This window comes from Lepisma saccharinum, chromosome 14 (genome assembly GCF_977018435.1).
Source record: "Lepisma saccharinum chromosome 14, izLepSacc3.1, whole genome shotgun sequence".
NCBI classification, from domain to species: Eukaryota; Metazoa; Arthropoda; class Insecta; order Zygentoma; family Lepismatidae; genus Lepisma; species Lepisma saccharinum.
In genome coordinates, this window is record NC_139242.1 from 43,143,468 (window position 1) to 43,164,596 (window position 21,129).

General features: G+C 38.3%; 1 protein-coding gene across 8 annotated transcripts in view; it reads right to left on the bottom strand.

Annotated features, from left to right (window-relative positions):
• The window catches only part of LOC145998819 (ATP-dependent chromatin remodeler Mi-2-like), a 117,675-nt gene extending 100,070 nt beyond the window's left edge, over nt 1-17,605 (bottom strand). For all 8 annotated transcript variants that reach the window (XM_083135465.1, XM_083135467.1, XM_083135464.1 and 5 more), the window contains exons 1-3: nt 17,372-17,605; nt 2,494-2,603; nt 1,210-1,335 (exon numbers count right to left, since the gene is read on the bottom strand). In XM_083135465.1, the coding sequence (XP_082991591.1) occupies nt 1,210-1,335; nt 2,494-2,603; nt 17,372-17,408 (273 nt within the window). In that variant the 5' untranslated portion in view covers nt 17,409-17,605. The remainder of the gene's footprint in view (nt 1-1,209; nt 1,336-2,493; nt 2,604-17,371) is intronic.
• Between the last annotated feature and the right edge of the window lie 3,524 nt (nt 17,606-21,129).

Here is a 21,129-nt window from a genome sequence, read left to right on the forward strand (position 1 = left end):
ACTCTGCCATCTGGTGGGAGAAAGTGGCAATTCTCCCAAAGACAAGGAAAGATCTCAAAGGACTCCAGCTGGCCAATGAGAAGTCGTCAAGGCTGTGACGTCACAGAGGAGACTTTCAGATGGCCTATTGTGTTCTGAGCTTGCTAGTCAAGCTCACTTGTATTACAGACCCACCTGAGAGCAGGTCAGCTTGGAAGTTGCTGGTAAAATCCAGTGTGAGAATGGCCACCTGTGCCAGCAACAAAGGATACATAAAGGGAAAAGGGATCTAAGGTCCTGTTACAGTAAACACAGGCCTAAGTGTGTGTGACCAAGTGGGATATTGTGTCCACAAGTGCATTTAAGGATCCCAGTGAAAATTCAGCAAAATAGCGAGTTTTGTGTCCCTCATCCCATGTGGAAATCCAGACCACATGGTCGGCAGAACTGACGCCATAGAAGCATCCATAGGATATCAGAGAATATCCAAGTTGTTCTTAGCCATCCATCCAAGAAAAGCCAGGAAAACTCATTTATCACCCCCCCCCCCCAAAGCCTTTGTTATACCAAGGAAGCACATAATATTAAATTTTTAGTGTGGTGTACCACAAAATTGTCCATGTGTCGGGATGTGAAATAGTGTGAAATAGTGTGTGTAAGGCCCCAGGTATGATTGATATAGTGTGAAAACGGCTGATATGTAAGTACAAAATCTTTTGTATATCTTTTTTGTGTCTTGTACAGTGAAGTGCTCATGTTTGGTGGCAGCTATGCCACAAGCGATGTTCTTTTCAATGAATAAATATGTCGTTTAAAGGTGTCTGACCTTCTATCATTTTAGTGAATCATAAGCCTATTAAGCCCTCCTCTAGTTACCGATTATTAAAGTTAGGCTAAAGTTCGTCTGTTGCTTAACAGATATCTCAGGGGATATCTGTTACTATACGGAACACCACACGTGGAATAGGGTCTGTGTGTGGCCGCGTAAAGCGTGGTTCTCTTTTGTTTTTGCTGTTTTTGATATATTATATATTTAAAGTTAACCTTTTGTAAAACCAACTTTAAAGCAAAGCAACATAATATAAACAAAGCACCCAAAACCATCCCCTTATAATATCAATGTGAATACATACAGCTTTTCAAAACCATGAAGGAAATTTTCCATCCAAAGAAATATATTACAATGAACATAATCTTGAAAGAACCTTTTAGTCCTGATTGTGTACTTACTTCCCCACTGTCTGCTTTTTTCTTCTTTTTCTTCTTCTTTCCTCGTTTTTCTTCATTTTTGGCCTTTCTTTTCTTTCCTTTCTTCCTCTTCTTCCCATCTTCTGGTTCATATTCATCCTCCTCCTCCTGAAACACAAAAGATCAAATTTAGAGAACTCTCTTAAATGTAGATTGGGAAACCACTCTTAACTCAAGTTTGGGAGAAAAAAAACGAAGGCCACATGCAATGAGATAGAAGCATCTGATGATGCTGACCTGCAACTGATGTGCCAGACATGTAATTTAACATGATTGTAATTCTGTACAAATACACAAATAAATGTTTCTTAATGCAATTTAACTTGCCCAAAGAGACCTGTTTTAGATAGATGCACTTCCATTGGTAAAGACTAACAGAAATGTTTCCAAAATTCCTGTAGCACTCCTTAAAGATGACAATGCTTCACATGGAAGCATTTTGCTTAACATTAGAGTGGCTGTAATTATATCTGAGGGACAGTAAGGTAGATCACATCTTCAATGCATTACTGATACAAATTTAAACTGTGCACTGCAATACCACAAACCAGGGATGGGACAGATCAGTCGGTATTGACCAATAGTCATAGTGGTTTATCAATAATTTTACACTACCTGTAAGTTACACTAATAGTGCTGACGACAGTGAAAATATATCTTATAATCCACAACAACGCGAGAAATGATTTTGCAAGCACGACCTCAACAAAGCACAAGTATTATTGCACATGAATACAGATTTTTCCATATGTTAGCTGATAATCCAGAAATGGAAAATACTATTAGTTATAAACAAGTTCAAAATCTGACTGGAGATGTGTGTGGTGTGAGTAGATGACTGTTCAAAGCATTAAAAGGGCCACAGATAATGCGGAAGGAAATGAAGCACATATCTATACTCCATTCAAATACTACAAAATATAACCGGATTAGATGAGTTTGACAGGGAAGCAGTGTGTAGATCTGTTTTCAGTTTTTATGCTTGTGGAAAAAACCCCAACTGCTGAAAAGGTGAGACTTGAATTAGCAGAAAATATAAACTTTTGAGGCTCAAAAATTTCTGCATTATGAATTCTGCAGAATTTAAAGAAAAAGTATAAAACAAAGTACTAAAAAGGTATAAAATAATAATTTAAAACTATAAAAAAATTTAATCCAAGGAAAAGAGAGCCAACCTACCATGGCCTTGGTTACGTGCAAAAATGAGGCTCGCATTTTCATGTCTCTCAGTATATTATAGACTATACATTCTGACTATCTACTTACTACTGGGGGTCCCTCCTCAGATTCTGGGGTATTCTCTTCCTCTTCGGGTTGTTGAGCTTCGGCGGCAGGAGCTGCCTCCTCTTCCACATCTTCCTGTTCCTCTTCATCACCTGAAACAAAACACAAATATTTCTCGTTAAAATGTAATTTCATCCACACTAAGAGCAAGTTAATAGCTGTGTAAATAATAAAGGTGACCAGTGGATGGTGCACAGGCCTGTGTCCTGCACCCCCCTTCCCCCCACCCATCGAGCCATGAAATTTTTAAAACTTGTAAAAATTTCAATTTTGCCCTTGCATAAATGAATGTGTTTGTTGTGTAGAGAGGCAGCCTCCAGAAGTTTGCAGTCTGCGATATTGGGTACATTTAGTTTTATAACCAGCATAGTCCATATCAATTCAGGCAGGCAAAGAAAAATCCTACCTTCATAGTCTCAGATGTTATTGAATTAAACATATGTTAAAATTCAGGACAAAGTAGAAAACCTGTATTTTTTGATTTGTCCAAAAAAATTACTGGCCCGAGATACAGGCCGCCAAAGATGCCACCTTGGGCGTCATTTCTCACGTGCAATTTTCGACGAAATATTAAAATGCTCTATCTCTGGAACAGTTCAAGATATTTTGTTGCTGTTTTTTTTATTATTATTATTTGAAAGAGAATAATTTTCTGATTAAAATGATAACCTCCGTTTGGAAATATGTGTCCAAGTTCTCTTGCTGTAGCCTTCCGATTTCTTTTTCTTTCCAAAAATGCCAATCCCAAAAATTTTGATTTTTCTTACAGTTGATCAGTACCATACAGTACTACATTCCCTGAAAAGGAGAACTTCCACTTTTGAGTTTAACAGGTTTTATAAACAATTGAAAATTTTGCCATACATTAACCTTTTGGATCCCAAGCATCTCGAACGAGATACCCAACTGTAACTCTCACGGTCCCAAGCATCTCGATCGAGACGCTGTGTCGAGGTCGTAGTTTTTACGTTATAACTTTTCTATTTTTGGCTAGAATTTCGATTTTTATTTTATATTGTTCCTAACACATGTATTTAACAAAAATGTTTCTTGCACCTTTTTTTCTCTTCGTGAAAATGGAGGTGAAAAGGTGGGAAAAGGGACTTCTCTTTTCAAGGGAAAATATAAATTTCAAACATTTCAACTATTTTTAAAAATAATTTTTGGGGGTTTTCTCCCTTCCCCCTCCATATATACGCCAAATTTGTATAAATTTTGCATTTTGTGCATTTTGAATTTTCTTTGGGGGGCGGGGGAACGCCATTTTTTAAAGAAAAGTATTTTGGAGGGGATTTAGCCCCTTTCCCCCTCCATATGTACGCCGAATGTGCATAAATTATATATCGTCTGAATCTGTGATTCATTCTGCATACAACGGTATATCTTTCATATCTCTAGGGCATTTAGTTTCTGAGCTATAGTCATTTCAAGGTACCGCTGCATTTTGAAGCTTGAATCAGTGGCGTGCCGACCATTCCTTTTTGGGATGTACAACTCAAGTTACATTGGTCATATGATAATAATGCAAATATTTTTGTGTTCCTTACATGCCAGCGATAATTTATATGTGCATTTTGAACTTTTCATATCCTTTTTTTCAGGGGGTGGGGGGGGCGAAACCCCAGTTTTTAAAAAAAGTATTTTCAGGGGATTTCCCCCCTTTCCCCCTCCATATATACGCCGAATTTGCATAAATTTCATATAGTCTGAATCTCTGGTTCATTCCGCGTACAATGGTATATCACTCATCTCTCTAGGGCAATTAGTCTCCGATCTACACTCATTTAATTTAAACTCTGCATTTTGCTCAAAATTGGCTTGGGCACCAAGGGGGTTGGTTACATGTGAAAATGGCCTTGGGACTCAAAAGGTTAAACCAGTTTCCATTACCACATTCTCACATATTGGTAACATGAAATCAAAATCTAGTCTTATTTGACATGGCATTTTAATTCTTCATAAAGATAATTAACAGACACAGCTATCAAAACATATTAAAGCTTCCAAAATATATGTGCAAGTTCCAAAACATATTACAGGTTCCAAAGCATATCACTTCTGTGCACTCTGCTTAGAACTGAAATTAGCAATTCGATGAACTAAAAATTTGTTCAACTGCATCAGTATCTTCCTTTGATATTGAGTGATGCCATCCTGTTCAACCAATAGGAACTGGGGTACCCACAATCTTTGAAACATCGCGAAATGGAAGTGAGCACTGGTGGTGGTGTTGCTGTCTTGCAGCTGGAAATCTATATCCAGCAGCCAGTCCATGTGGTAGCATAAAGTTCACGATTATTTCATTTAACTCACAACTGATATCTATAACCTCTGCAATCCACCAGTCACAGTCCTACACACAGGAAACAAACATTCCTCTTTGTAGGTTGCGAATCTGAATATTCTCCTGCCGTTTCTGAGATCTTGGTTGGACAAATGAAATTTCTTCTTTCTTGCTCTTTATAGTTCGTGCAATATAGGTTTGCCCATCACTGTGAGTCCAGACATGTGTCTTCTGAATTCCTTTCACAGGGGTAGTTTGGTTGGACCATTCTTCTATTTTCTGCTGGCGGAATTCTCCAACTTCCTCTTTGGGCAACAGGTTGAGGGCTGTTGATGTGTATCACTTCACCACTCTTGTAAAATCCTCAGCATTCTGAATTGCAGCTGTAATTGGGTTGGAAAGATTATTTTTTGTAGCGTGGTGCTTCAGCAGGCCTCCTACACCATCACAAGGCCCTTTCCGATGACCAGTAGCACTGTATACCCACTCCATTAGCACAAGCGATTTAGTCAATTCAAACAGTTGGTAACGATTTTTGAAGTGACTAGGAGCACCATCAGAAATAATGATGATCTTTTCTGCCTGTGATTGCAGCTGTTGTTGAATTTTGCATATTGCCAACAATGCATGTGCTGAGTCATGTCCTCTGACATCATTTATAACTGCAACACTTGTGGTCTTGTTTTGAAAATATGTGACTCCTGAAAAAATTGAAACTTTGTCATTACTCCAGTGATACCCTTGTACTTCTTGTGGCAGAATCACAGACCATTACTCAGCAAAATCACAGTGAAGCACTGAACATAGTTTTTCAGCCTCTTCACGTCCCTTCACTTCTGCAATGTGTTGTTGTTGCAATTTCTTCAAATGTTGATGTGTTACTGCTTTCACTGTCCATTTCCCAAGTTCGTCAATGAAGGTACCAATGGCAACAGTTTTCTTTTATTGAGTTTATTTTCCTCCCATGTTACATATGTAACTTCCAAAGAGTCATCTGCTAAGTTTTCCAGACCAAGTGTTTGTAAGGCAAGTTCTCCCTTTCCAGGGCAGTCACCACATTCCTGAAACAAACAGGTCTATTGCTCTACATCACAGACTACTAACGACTTCACACGTCCAACCAAGGTGTCATATGTCACGCCTTCAAGTAAGTTCTTCCAAGTTACCACGCAAAGTTCAAAATTGGCACAATACACACACAAACAGACATGTGGGTGTGGAACCAGCCACTTAGGTCGTAGTGCATCAAATTTTGATCTTCCAATGTGGAATACTGAATGTTCCTTCTTATATATGGCAAAAATTTCTTTAATACTGCGGGTCATGTATCTTTTCACTTTCACCCCTTTTTCTCCTGCAACTGTTATAGTGATAGTGTATTTTTTGTTGGTGCTCTGGCGAGAACGGTACCATTTATCTTCCAGATAAAGTGACTGTGCAATTTGAACATGTGCTTCATTCACAGGATTACCATAACAGGGATCCGGTTTTCCAAACACTCCTTTTGCAGACCTTGCATTGTCCACCATGTATTTTGTTGCAGATAGAATGTGTGCAAAATTTGTACCTTACAAAGGGACACTGGGATAATTGTTAGAACTTGCACCTTTTCATTGTAGGATTCACAGGATTCAACAGCTGAATTGATGTTTGTTATAAATTCTCAGCAAGTTGCAAAAGCTTCTTTTGATTCATTTTCTTCTGCAGATGGAATTTCTACTTTGAATAGTTGGTCAGTTTTGTTTTGGTGTACTCACCCACAGCTTCAGTAATTTCTCTGTGCTTTCTTGATGCATACAGCTTACGACTTGACTTCACTGACCATGGTTTCTTAACAGGACAAATTCTTCATCATCCACACCATGGTAGTCTTCTTCTTGTTCAGTTAGTGTCATTGTTGATATTCTGTCAAAGCATCTAGAACACATAAAGTCATCACTGGAAACATCTTGACTTTGAAACAAGAGTCTTGAAATGAGCACTCTTATTCCCAACCTGAAGAAAGTCTGTTTTCTTGCTAGTCTTATATATCACTCTTTTATGGATATGCAAATAGTCAGCACACTTCACTCTCCTGTGGCCCCAGTCAGAAGACATTTCAAACTCAGTCCTTTCCACAAAACACCCTACACCTCATTCAACGAGCAGAATCCTCACAAAAGCTTACAGGTACTGTTGGACCACAAATTTGGTGAGCTGCTCTCTTTATTTGCCTGTTGGCAACTGAACTGTAAATTAATGTGTCCTCCCTTGTATATGCTAGGCCAAACACACAGAATTATCTGGATGGTTCCAGATTGTTCTAGAAGGTTCTGTTACATTCTGGAAGCTTCCACATTATTCCAGAAGACCTATAATGATTTGGAATGTTCTATGTAAAGAAAAGCCAGAAGCATAAAAACATTTCACCAGCTCCAACTTTGTTTCATTTATCGCTTTTATTCCATCACATTGAGCACATTGGTCTGAGAGTGAATTTCTTAAAAAAAAATTAATAAGTAAAACTCCAGAACCAAAGTGGAATGTTCTCCTTTTCAGAGAATGTAGTACTGTATGGTACTGATCAACAGTAAAAAAAAATCAAAATTTTTGGGATTGGCATTTTTGAAAATATTATATATATATATATATATATATATATATATATATATATATATATATATATTTCAAAAAAAAAATCAGAAGGCTACAGCAAGAGAACTTGGACACACATTTCCAAATGGAGGTTATCATTTTAATCAGAAAATTATTCTCTTTCAAACAAAAAAAAAGCAACAAAATATCTTGAACTGTTCCAAGGATAGAGCACTTTAATATTTTGCCGAAAATTGCACATGAGAAATGAAGCCCGAGGTGCCATCTTTGGCAGCCTGTATCTCGGGCCAGGAATTTTCTTGGACAAAACAAAAAATACATGTTTCTTACTTTGTCCTGAATTTTAACATATGTTTAATTCAATAACATCTGAGACTATGAAAGTAACCCTCCGCCTGAACTGATATGGGACTATGCAAGGCTACCAGCAGTGGTGACAATTGGAGGGCAGGCACCCCCACTATTTCCACTTTTGCTCCTACACTATGGCCTCTTAATGCTAAGTCTTGTCTACCCAGACCTGGTGGAGGCACATAGTGGTTCCAATCCCACTTTAAACTGTAGGTCCAGTCCCAATTAGTCTATATGTACATAAAAGTAGACTTAAAACAAAAACTCAAACTTCAGGCGCATATATTCTAGACTAGCTAGACTATCTCCAAAGCCCAGATTAAATACAGCAAATAATCTACTACCAAATGTGACTGATGCTTCACTCTCAAATAACGACCGCTGGAGAAAACAATAGTACGAGGGGGATGGACTCCTTTCCTTTAAAGCTACCACCAGGCTTCATCAGTTAAATTCTTCCCCGACCAGTGCCTGGAGGCGATCGGTGACGCATTTGTAGTAGTAGTTGCCAAACCCAAGCGTGGATAGGAAAGTCTTCATTGTATAACAGAGGTAAAACATTACAGCGATGATAATTCGCTAACAAGCATAGGATTTTACCCAGGTAAGGGAAATTTTGAAACAAAACTACTATTACAGGAATGGGAAAAGAGTAGCTGGCATGTGATAGGGAATTTGTCCTCTAGGCCAAAACAACATTTCCCATTGAACACATGCAGAATTTGCAGGCCGCTGACCTTCAACCAACCATGTTTAACGATGTTTTCAACCCCTCTGCTGCTTTGTTTATGACTGGCCATAGATGACAAAGGGCATTTTGCGAGTGGAAATCGTAGTGAAGGAAGTTTAAGAAAATTAGGTTTCTTCCCGAGTGCATTTCCTTAAGTGTATTACGTATATATGTTTTGAATGATCTGTGCTACATCGTGTAGTGAACGAAAATCAGTGACAAAATTAACGAACTATTAACGAAACAATTTACTTGGCTTTTGCATGAGGATAAGCTTCAATCATGAAAATATGCACACCTTTGGCATCACAAAGAAGAGAAGAATGGATTTGATTTGTTGCTAATCGCAACGATGAGTGATGATACGATGAAATTCATGAAGGGACATTCACAAACAATACCCATGTCCATGCCTGGATTTGAACCTGAGACCCCTGGTGTCGTAGTGCGCTGTGCTAATAACCATTTTACCACAGAGGTGGCCAAGAGAAAAATGGAGTTCCTGTTCAAATTAAATATTCAAGGTAACAAGTTTATTATACACGTATACTAGGGTAAATCAAAAAGTAAGTTACACCCGACCTATGTCCCTGTAGTAAGAGATATAAAACAATCAAGTATGATGCATCGTATTGAGGTGGCATCCAACATTGTGGTGTGCTCAGTCATCCGATTTTTGTGGGCACAAAGGCATATCGGAGTGCATCGCCAAATTGTCGAGGTGTATGGTGAGAATGCAATGTCACGCCCCATGATCGCAAAATGGTGCCAGATGTTCGAAGAGGGAAGATCAAACGTGAATGACGAACCGGGTGCCGGGCAGTCTGCAACTGTGAACACTATCGATAACGCAGAGCGTGTGAATGCAATCATTGTTGCTAACCGCCACATGAAAATTAAAGATATGGCAAGAGAACTGAACATATCCTACGCTAGTGTGTCTATGGTGATTCGTGATCAGATGGGTTATCGTAAATTGTGCCATGCTTGTTAACCAACGGGCATAAAAATCAACGTTTTGATGCTGCACTGTCATTTCTTCGGCGTTATTCCACGGATGGTCCGCAGTTTCTGAGCAAAATCATCACAGGAGATGAGTCCTGGGTGCATAAATACACTCCCGAGACAAAGAGGGCATCCATGGAATGGACACACAAGGATTCGCCACCACCAAGAAAAGCCAAAACCTGTCCAACAGTTCAAAAGGTCATGCTGACGATCTTCATCAATTCAGAAGTCGTTGTTTACAGTGAGTTTGTGCCCCGAGAAACAACAATCAATGCCGCAAATACTGTGAGACTTTAAAGAAGCTGAGAAAAACCATTAAAGATAGAAGGCCCGGAAGATTGAGTGATGGGGTTGTTGTTCTTCACGACAACGCTACCCCTATACAGCTGGTGTCACACAGCATTTACTGCAGAAATTCAAGTGGGAAGTGTGGTCTCACCCTCCCAATAGCCCTGATTTGGCACCCTGTGACTACCACCTTTTCGGTTCTTTCAAACAAGACCTAGGAGGTCAGCATTTCGTGTCAGATGAGGAAGTGCAGGAAGAAGTCTCAAAGTGGTTCAAAGAAATTGGATGGAATTTTTACACGCAAGGAATCGAAAAACTGGTCACACAATACAAAAAGTGCTTGGAACACTTTGGTGACTATGTCAAAAAAAGTTAAATATTCATGCGTTTACGTCCAATTTTTTTCTTCTTTCTAATGCAGTTTGTTTGTTTTTTACAGGGGTGTGTAACTTACTTTTTCATTCACCCACGAATTTTATTCTCGCACCTGCATAAATATTTCACAATATGGGCCTCTATATTTTATAAATAACCATGAAATATTTTAAATGTTTTCCTTACTGTTTTTATACTAATGAAACAATGATATTTTTATAATTATTAGTAAATTGTAATGTATGTATTTTTAATTGCAATGTCACATCACCTTAAAATCCAAGAAATTGAACGAAAAAGAGCCTCCCATTTGAACATTATGATATGAAGAGATAGTCCAGGTTTTGAACTCAGCATACGCCATTGTCAAACTTGTCTACTAAGAGAAAATAAAATCCGAAATGTTCACAGTGGGTATTCATTTCTGCTAGCATGGCATTTATGGTTCTTTCATTTTCTGCCAACAGGACCTTGTCATCTGCAAATCTTATACAAGACATTTTCCTTCCTCCTACTGCTACTCCACCCTTGCTCTGTAAACAATTTTTGACTGTTTCTTCTAAATACGAGGGGCGTATCATAAAGAATTACACTTTATTGTTTTAATGCAAAATGAAATGGCGCAATTCCACGCACTGCGCAGGATGGGCGCATAGGTACCTTGTCTACCGCCAGGTGGCAGCACCGTGTGACAGTGCGTAGTCTGTGGCCTGTGCAGCCATTGAAGCACAACGTCACGAGTGCTGTTGCGGACAACATGGAACAAGATGAACGTGGTCAACGATGGACGAGTTGGTTTTTGTGGAAGGAAGGGGAAACAACGGCACGTATCTATAGACGGTTAGTGGCTGTGTGTGGTGAGTATGCAGTGTCATGGAAAACGGTGTATAATTGGGTAACTGGCTGGAAAAACGGTCAAACGTCGACGGAGAAGGGAAAGTGTCCAGGGCGACATGTGAGTGTGAAAACAGACGCAAACATCGCGCGTGTGGAAAATGTCATACTGGAGAACAGGCGTGTGACGTTTACGGAACTGGAGAGGATTACGGGATTAAGCAGACGAACAGTGCACAGTGACTTGAAAATGGGTAAAGTGTCAGCTCGGTGGGTACCGAAATGTCTTAACGCATGCCACAAACAACAACGCATAGACATTTCCAGGGAGCTTTTGGAACTTTACGACCAGAATCCAGCTGATTTCATGTGGAAGCTTGTGACAGGTGATGAAGTGTGGCTGCATTACCACGAACTGGAAACCAAATCCCAATCCATGCAGTGGAAACATAAGGGTAGCCCCCCACCCAAGAAATTCATAACAGCACCCACGGCTGGGAAACAAATGGCCACTGTGTTTTGGGATAGTGATGGCATCATCCTCATTGATTGGCTACCGAGGGGAACCACCGTTAACAGTGCAGTCTACGTGGCAACACTGACGCGGTTGCGTCGTGCAATTCAAAAGAAGAGGCAAGGCAAATGGGGCAAAGGTGTGCTTCTCCAACATGACAATGCCCGGCCGCACACCAGTTGTGAAACAACAGCTGCTATTGACCGACTGGGTTTCAAGGTGTTACCACATCCAGCAAACTCTCCCGATTTGGCACCATCTGATTTTCACTTGTTTGGCACCATGAAGAAGCCCCTGCGTGGTCACCATTTCAACAATTGTGAGCAACTCCATGAGGCTGTCCAGCGATGGGTGCACACAACTCCAAAGAACTGGTTTCAAAATGGTCTGGAACGACTTCCACACTGCTGGCGTAAGTGTCTACAGCTCCAGGGGGACTATGTTGAGAAAGTGCATATAGCCGATTAAATGTACAGTAGAGTGTCGATTATCCGAACGTCGGTCAACCGAACGACCGCTTAACCGAACTGTGTACTCGCTCACTTTCAGATATCTGTAATGAAAAAAGTACGTGACTTAGCTGCTCGTAAGCATGTAGGCTTGCTTAGACAGACCAAAATAAAGGATTTTTTTAAACGTTAATTTTGTGTACTGTGTGTATTGTTCATGCAAAATGCGTATGTAATATGTACATATTTTTGTTTAATAAACTGTACCACACACTATATATTCCTACTAAAGTTGCCTTTGTACGTTACTTTGTAATACATACTTAAAGAGATGCCTGTTTTTATGAATAAATTTACTGTACAGTACTTCTTTTTGGCAAATAAACATGTACAGTTCGATTATCCGAACAAACCAGTTTTCCGAACACCCATGTCCTCCAATTACTTCGGATAATCGACGCTCTACTGTATATATGTCTGTATGTATCGAATACAATAAAGTGTAATTCTTTATGATACGCCCCTCGTAGATGTTGAATAATGTGGGGGAAAGGTAGCAGCCTTTCTGTTAATATTCTATATTATTATGTGTGGATAAATTGGGGAGAGAGAGAAATGTATTTGGGAATTATTCACTCTAGAAAACGTTCTACCAGAAATAGTTTGACAGTGATTAATTTAGTTTATTTTAGATCATTATCATGGCACCTTTAGGACGATGACGGGTTCACAGAATGCATATCTTCCATTAATTTACGGACCAAGTATTAAATCTGCGTATGCTCTGCGTTTCCATGCGTGAAAAAACACTACAGTGTGATACTCCCGTGACTGTTCGTTACGAAAATCTACTCTGTAGATCCAGCTTCGTTAAGCCCCTGTATAGAATGTTGACTTCAAATCAAATTTTTGTCACTTTATTTATTCTTTCTAACAATACCATATGCAATACTTGTATATGTTTTTCGGTTTTCTTTAATAGCACAAACAATTTCATAGGAACTCCTAATTTTATCTAAATTTATGGAAGTTGCTGTCTTCACACAATTTGTGACTTAAAGAAGTCTTAGGCAGGGTTGTAAAAGGGCCAGAAACCCATAAAGTATAATGGGTTCTGCTGCAGGACCGAAACCTTTTTTTCTCGCACAAATTAAATTCGGTACAAGTTGCATTTTGTTTCATTGGAAAAAGGTCCCTGGACTGAATTGAAATACTTTCAACATAAGATGTTCTTTATGACCTAGAACCCAATTAAACTTGCTCATTTTCTCTTCTGGATGGGAATTTATTTACAATTCCTGGATCTTTAACAACCCTGGGATTCTTAAAAATCCAGGAACCCATACATTCTAATGAGTTCTATTGGGTTCTGTAACAGGATCGGAATCTCTTTTTCTTGCACAATTTAAATTTGGTCAAAGTTGCGTACAGTTTCATTTAAATTCATAAGGAAAAAAGGTTCCTGTAAAAAAAATAAACCAGGCTATCCAACATTTTAACACACTGTTCCAATGAATGAGGGATAGCAATTTCACATTTTTTATGGAAGTTGTAATTTTGCAATATATTGTCTGTATTCAGAGAAACGTGAGTTCATTTCTACTACATACAAAATGGTCCAAAAATGGATGACAGATGTTTAACTTGTAATATTCTTTTGTGTTATCTCCGATTTGACAGTTGGGTGTTCTACGTCTCTTCATTTCTTCATCATAGTCTCTAAGTAGTTTCTCTGCTTTTGGTTATACATTTCACTAAAGTTTTCCGAAATTTCTCTTTTTTTAAAAAAAAAATCTCTATTAGAATACTGACATGTTCACAATACTTGTGAACTGTGAATACTTAACAGTCTGCCTTTTGAGGTGCCAAAAATAATGTTGCACTGCATGAAAACAATTTGGTTAGAACAAGTGGAGATATTTCAAACTCTCCACAGGTTACCAACCGAAGAAACTGAAGAGTTTGCTGAAATGTTTCTCTTGTACTGGTAAATTGTAAAGCCTGTAAAGTTTCTACAATTAGTGAAAACAATTCCACAAGTCACGCTCCTTACTATTGATACTTTTCTCTCCATCTTACGACGTCAAACAACTGACTTTCTGGCACTGCATTTTTAAAAACCAAATTCCGGTAAAGGTTCAGATTGTTTTATGATTTCTCCTAGCACAAAGACTAATTATCGTAGAATTTTGGAAATCATTGACGCACAAAATTTGAACCTTCCTTAAAGTAATGAGCACTGTTTGGAAAGTAATTTATGTTGAAAAAAAACAACAACTTGAAACTCATGGACAACACATTCTCAATCGACAAGCGACAGTAAATATCGTAGAAGCGTGGGAATGAATGTAGAAGTAAATGGGAACCTTAGTAGAATGCATTTAGGAACTTGATTTTAAATCTAAGGGAACCTAATCTAACCACAAAAGCATATATTGAACAAAACCTTAAGTATTGCTAAAACTCCGCAGTATGTGTTAACTAACGTACACCGAAAATCGAACCATGTAAAAATTCCATTCGTAGCTTGATGAAATCGTAATAAAACAAAAGCAACTTGGGCCATTTATTATGACAAGCATTGTTATTGCCATTCCCCAGTGCTGCACATAAACCTAGGGGCTGTGGACAGCATCAAAAATAATAATAATTAAAAACATTACACTTCGACTAATGGTACCAGTTTCATAGATCGGAGACACATTAAAATCGGATAGGCTATTTTGTTTCGCATGGTTCGTGCTTACCAATTGTTAGGGGCATGCATATTTCGTTTTTGACGAACAAACAAAATTTGAAAAAACACATTGTAGTGTTAATTTTTCATGTTTTTGAAAGGTTTGAGATGCATTTTGTGACCATGTTTTGTCACGAAATAATGCGAAATGAACTGCAAAAAGCAAAATTAACTCTTAAACACGAAATTCAGGGTTTATTCACAGACGCGACACCTTCTGAGGTCTGAATTATCCTGAGAGTTATACAATTCCCGGAAAATTGGAGAAACAAAAATTGACTCCTTTACACAGAAATAAACTTAATATTCTTATAACTACATAAATGTGATATTAGAAGTGAAATGTTAATTCTGTGGAATAAGTGTAGTTTTTAAATCAAATTTAGGATTATATTCACAATTTTAAAACCAAAATGTCTTTTTATATTCCACTTTTCATCCAATTTTTCACCGCTTTAACACCGATATTTCATTTTATATACCGCTTTTGAACCTGAAATTGACTCCGTTTTTGTACCGAAATTTTGCTTTTTTATTTACCAAAAATATGTGCCTCTACCAATTGTGTATTGCGGAACACAGATCAAGGTGCCATTATGCTTTTTACATGAAAACAAACACTTTTTCTACTAAAATAATGCATTCTTCTAAATGCTACCGAACGCACGTAACGGTGCAATATCGCTTACTTTGCGAATGATATCGCTTCTTTTGTTTTCGAATATCAGCATTTCCAACCGTCTTCACCGAAAAATATCTACTATCGTGTTCGTCACGTGTGCAAATTGTACATTATGGACGGGTAGCTGACAAGATAGCCCCACGAACCATTTCGATAAGGTTAGGTTAGGCAAGCATAGTTAAAAAAAATGGGGGTTGGAAACACTGACAGGGAGTTACGTCATCCAACGTATGTAGCATCCGGTTCACGTAGGAAAGCAATGGCAATTGTGCGTCGGTGAGATATTTCTATTGAAAAATACATTATTTCCAGGTCAAATTGATTCCACGATGAAAGAAAATACCTCGACTAACATTGGATACCTTAAGAGACTCATTTCCTTAATTAGTTTTTGTACTACTCTGAGATTCCCCGTACAGATTTCTTCATTTTTACACAAGAAACTACTTACGGTAATAATAACTCCATTAAGCCTTGTTTCCATGATTATGAAAAACTAAATATGCTGACCAAGGCAGTAATTTATTTTATTAAAAAACATAAACTAACGTAACGTTTCAACCTTCTAGCAAGGTCTTCTTCAGACTCTGTATCAAGTACAAAGTCGGTAATAAGTGCCTGTAGCATTGTCAAACATCTGGAAGGTGTTTTGTGTGATGTAACGGATTTCTTCAAATTTAAAAGTTTGGGGCTCATTTGGAGGCAGGTGACTCCAGCCAATTTCTAACATGCCTTTAACAGAGACTCTATAGATAAAGCCGGGGAGCCGGAGCGGTTGGGGCAATTACCCCAGGGGCAGAGCAGTGAATCGGTGGGAAATTTGGACTCAAAAATTTCAAACAAAAATATTATTTTAGTTTAAATTTCCCACTGATTGGAGCGAAAAACGTGAATACACCTTAATGAATGTTCCGAGAAGCAAATAGGTAAGTACAAATGTCAAAAATTGACAAAACGAAGAAGTTATAGGTGTCCGGGGAATATCAGATTTTTACGGTAGTTTCTTCTGTAAAAATGAAGACATGTGTCTCCGATGTATGAAACTGTTACCCGACTAACACATCTCCTTCCATTTGTACAAAAAGTGCAGCATAAAATATTTATAATATTTTCGAATCACATCCCTTCCAGCAATTAAATTTGTAAAAGAACATAAAAGGTAAATATTATTTTCGAATCAAACCTGAATCATCTGGGATGTCTTTGGGAATCTAAACTTTTTTCACTAGTAAAGTAGTCAAGGATAACATTATACTGAACCACGAGTGCATAATCAGTAAAATCTAAATGGACATTTATAAAATATGCGCACGTATATTTAACTAATTAATTGTCAATTTAAAGAAAAACTATTCGAAAAATAAAACAATTCCATTAGGCTACTTTTTATCAAAGCGTCCAAGCATAGGAAACTAGACAAAACCATATAGTTGGAAAATTAATGCTTACATATTACAAGAAAAACATTTAATTACTAAGTTCCCAGAGATCGGTATTCCGATAATAAACAAAAAAGTGTGCGTGCGTGTGTATCTCATTCTATCTGTATATTTTTCGAAAACGGCTGTAACAGAAGTATTCCAATTGAATATATTATGCTTATTTTTCGTTCATTGACTTCCGAATACACAAGCGTTTTCTATTACGCTAAGATCAATCTTAATCATTGTAGTCTTTTTATGGATGAATTAATACAATTTCACATTTTTTTACTTTTGTAGGCAACTTGAATCATGTTAATACAATAACTTCCTTATTGATAACCTATCATTATCCGCAACATAGCCACCATTTTGTTGGGATCAAATCATTTTTCGGGAAGACCAACCAGGGATGTCAGATATTGACAAGTATTAATTCTCACGTAAAAGAAAAAAATTGGTTCATTTACTTTACCGAAAACCTTAAGACTTCAAAGCGTGGATAAAGTAACATGATAAATAAAAGCAAATACGTCTAACTTCTAGGATATATAAAAATATTTTTATATTGAATAAAAAAGTCTAAACTTACCGGCAAAAGAATCCTCCTCTTGATCATCTGATGCCATGGTTCAACACAAATATAACCTATTGCACAGATACGTACGTAAACAAAGACACTGACGACAAGATCCAGTACTACAATAAAAATTTTATGTGTTTAACGTAGGTACATTCGTTCCGCCTTGCAGGAATCAAACAACAAAGCATGGAAGAACACAAATACACAGCACGCAAACTACATACACCAGCAGGCCCAGTGTAGCCAGTGTGTCTGTGACTGTGTGATGGTAATAGTACGAGCGATGCCTGTAGAGATGGCGCGCAAGTTCAAGTTTAAGAAAAAGTTTAAAGTTGACAAAGTTTTGGTGCAGGGCTTGTTGCTTTTTTGGTCCGCGGACCAACAGGGGTCCATTAATACTTGAAGACATGTTATGAGCTGATTTATACTTGTCGCGAAGGCTCAAAGAAAACAAGTGAAACGATTTGAAAATTATATATTTCAATGCCAGCGGCAAAAAGGTGTCAATAGTTTTTATCGTTGTTATCAATATTGAAAATAGTTTATACGAAGATAGTTTAAATTCCTTCGTTATAAAATTAACATTTCCAGATAGTCTATGTATCTATGACTATGGATAATTTTGTTATTTCAGAAACCGCGAATTATATCGGTTCCAGTGCTCGAAGTGGTTCCAGTTAAAAAAAAAATAATAAACTTCCCCCGCCCCTACCCAGGATTTTTTTTAACATGCCGGATGGAGGAGGGGGAGGGACAGATAAGAAAAAGTAGAGCATAGAGAAGATCCTAAATGCTAACACGATTAAGCCTTGTTTCCATGATATGAAAAACTCAATATGCTGACCAAGGCAGAAATTTATTTTATTATAAAACATAAATTAAACGTAACGTTTCAACTTTCTAGCAAGGTCTTCTTCAGACTCTGCACCAAGTACAAATGTAACAAGGTGGCAGTAACTACCGTGCCACTTCTAGACGATTTAACGAATTGTATCCCCAACGCCCTAGTATTGACCATAAGTATGTTTCAAACATTGTGAAAATATTCCGTGAAACGCAGAGCTTCAATGACAGACGATGTCCAGGATGACCTCACATCGATGAGGCAACAGGGTTGGAAGTTATAGCATAGAATAGTAACTTTTCTATGGTTATAGGACGCGTGACTGTAAACCCTGAAACGTTTCAGACAAATAGAAGAAGCAAGTAACATTTCGCGGAGTTCTATCAGTAAGGTGTTAAAATTACGCAAATTTCATCCTTACAAAATGCAGATAAAGCAAGAACTATGAGATGATGATTTCGATAGACGAATTGAGCTTTGCGAAATTATGTGCGACAGGATTGCTAACAACGAGAACTTCTTACACAACATCTGTTTCAGTGACAAAAGTTATTTTTTTCCTAAATGGCTGTCTTAATAAACACAATGTTCGAGTATGGGCAGATGTTAATCCCCATATTGCGAGGGAAGGCCATACGCAAAGACCTGAGAAGGTTAATATGTGGGCAGATATTTTAGGAAACCACATAATTGGACCCCTATTTCTTAATGGTAATTTAAACGGTAATCTGTACCTGCAAATTCTACGTGACACAGTAGATCCCTTGGTAACGGCCTTTGTAGAAAACTCAGTCGATGTCAACGGTGTGCCTGAATTTGATGCGGACAATATCGTTTTTCCTGCACACTACAGCCGGGACGTACGTGAGTACTTGAAAGAACATTATCCCAATAGGTGGATAGGCCGTCGTGGTAGAAAAAAAAGTGCATCACACATATCTTTGCCGTTGCGCACATACCAATTTTCGTTTTGTCTCCCTCTCTCTTAGCATCACGTGTTCTACGCTGCTCGACAACCTTCGCCATTGTTGCAATATTGTCATTCCATTCCTGGACACACTCGCGCAAACATCATTGAAAACAATTGAATAGATCCAACTCGCGGTTCACACCGCTGCTTAATGCGATGCATATCGTTTTCTGTGTTAAAATTGCCATGCTTTGATGGGTGACAAGTTCATAGAAAAAAAAAGACGCGCAGCTTATTGTCTAGTGGCAGTATATGTACTTGTTATTGTTGTGGAAGCCGGCATCGTTTGTAAATGTACAACAAAGGCAACCGTCTGTCATCGATCACAGAGAGGCAATAATATTGTTTGAGGAGGAGTGTTGTGGTCCAATTGTCGCGGTTTAACACGTTCGCATGTTATTAGTTCTCAAAGCAGTGGTAGTGTCGGTCGTGTATTATCTGTCGTTGCAGTTGCGTACCAATGTTTTGGGAGTGAACAGTTAGAACACCACCAGTGCATTAATGCAATGGAAAATAATAAAGTGTTTATTTTGTTTGAAATCACTTGATTAAGGAATCAGTATGAAGAAGTCTTTTATTCAGCATTTTTGGTAATTTTACGTATGTGTTAGTCCATATTTTGCGAATTTTTAGTCCATATTTTGCGAATTTTTTGTCCATTTGTATGTAGCTACATACAAAGCCACTTGTTAGTACATATTAATCCTAGTCCTGGTATAATGCATGACGTTTAAAACTCAACGTTATGTAGACCTGAATTCTCTAATTTTCTTGTTGTACGTAACAGCTGTGCATCGGCGCACTGCAGCGATTTTTCTATCTTCTCCATTAACAACACTGCTTCTTGAGTTGTGTCGCGCATCGCACGGCAGAAATATACGTGTTGGGCTCTACCATCGAATGGCCTGCGAGATCGCCTGATTTGTCTCCGAACGATTTTTTCCTTTGGGGACACCTTAAATCTGTTGTGTACAAAACAGATCCTAGTAGTCTTGCTGATCTGCAACAAAGAATAACAGCAGCCTGTAGAGACATTTCAGCAGACACGTTCAGCAAAGTGCGACTCGTCGGTTCTACTGCCAAGAAGTGAATGGAGCTCATTTCGAACATTTTGTGTAAATAGTAGGTAAGCTCAATTTGACTTTTAGTGGTGTACGTGTTGTAACGTCTTGTAACCCCCCCCCCCATTTGCCTTCAGTTGACATTGTACATGTAACTACGTGCCTCCTTCACCATTTGCCTTGAGTTGCGATTGTGCATGTCGGTCCGTGTCCTCCTGGTAGCAGTACCAGGGTCAGGGGACACGATGGTATGCGGATTTGTGTACGGACGCTTGCCATCTCTTTTCTTTTAGGGGGGGGGGGGGGTTACGTATTTGTAGACACTGCTAGGATATCTCCGAATCATGCTACAGTGTAGAAACATTTTTCCAGCTCCCACTGTTGTCTAGGATTACTACTGTAGGAGTTGGAGTCCTGTCCAATGCTGGTCAAGTTCCACATTTGATTTCAAGCCATTGTCAATTGGAGCTACGTAAAGACCCCGGATTTGCTGTATTATTGTTGTTATGATAAGACTTTTCAAACGACATATTCTTCGACCGTGTTTGCTATTTGAAAAAATTGAGTCGACCCCAGGCTACCCCTTGTGGGGGGCTCGGGTAGGGATTGGTTGGCTTCAAAACGTTTCCCCCTGAACATCATGGAATACGTGTTTCGTGATTTCTTCTTATTTACAGCCGTTCTCACAATACCCAGGGTGAGGTGAGACTTTATTACAAATCCGCCATCCAAATGTTTGGGGAAAATCCGCCATCTTGGAAAATGGCGGCGAAAATTCAACTTAAAAATAAATAAATAAATATATATATATATATATAATATCTCGAAAACGGTGAATTGTACATGCACAAAAAGTGAGGATAACCATACAATGAAAGAGCATACAATTCGC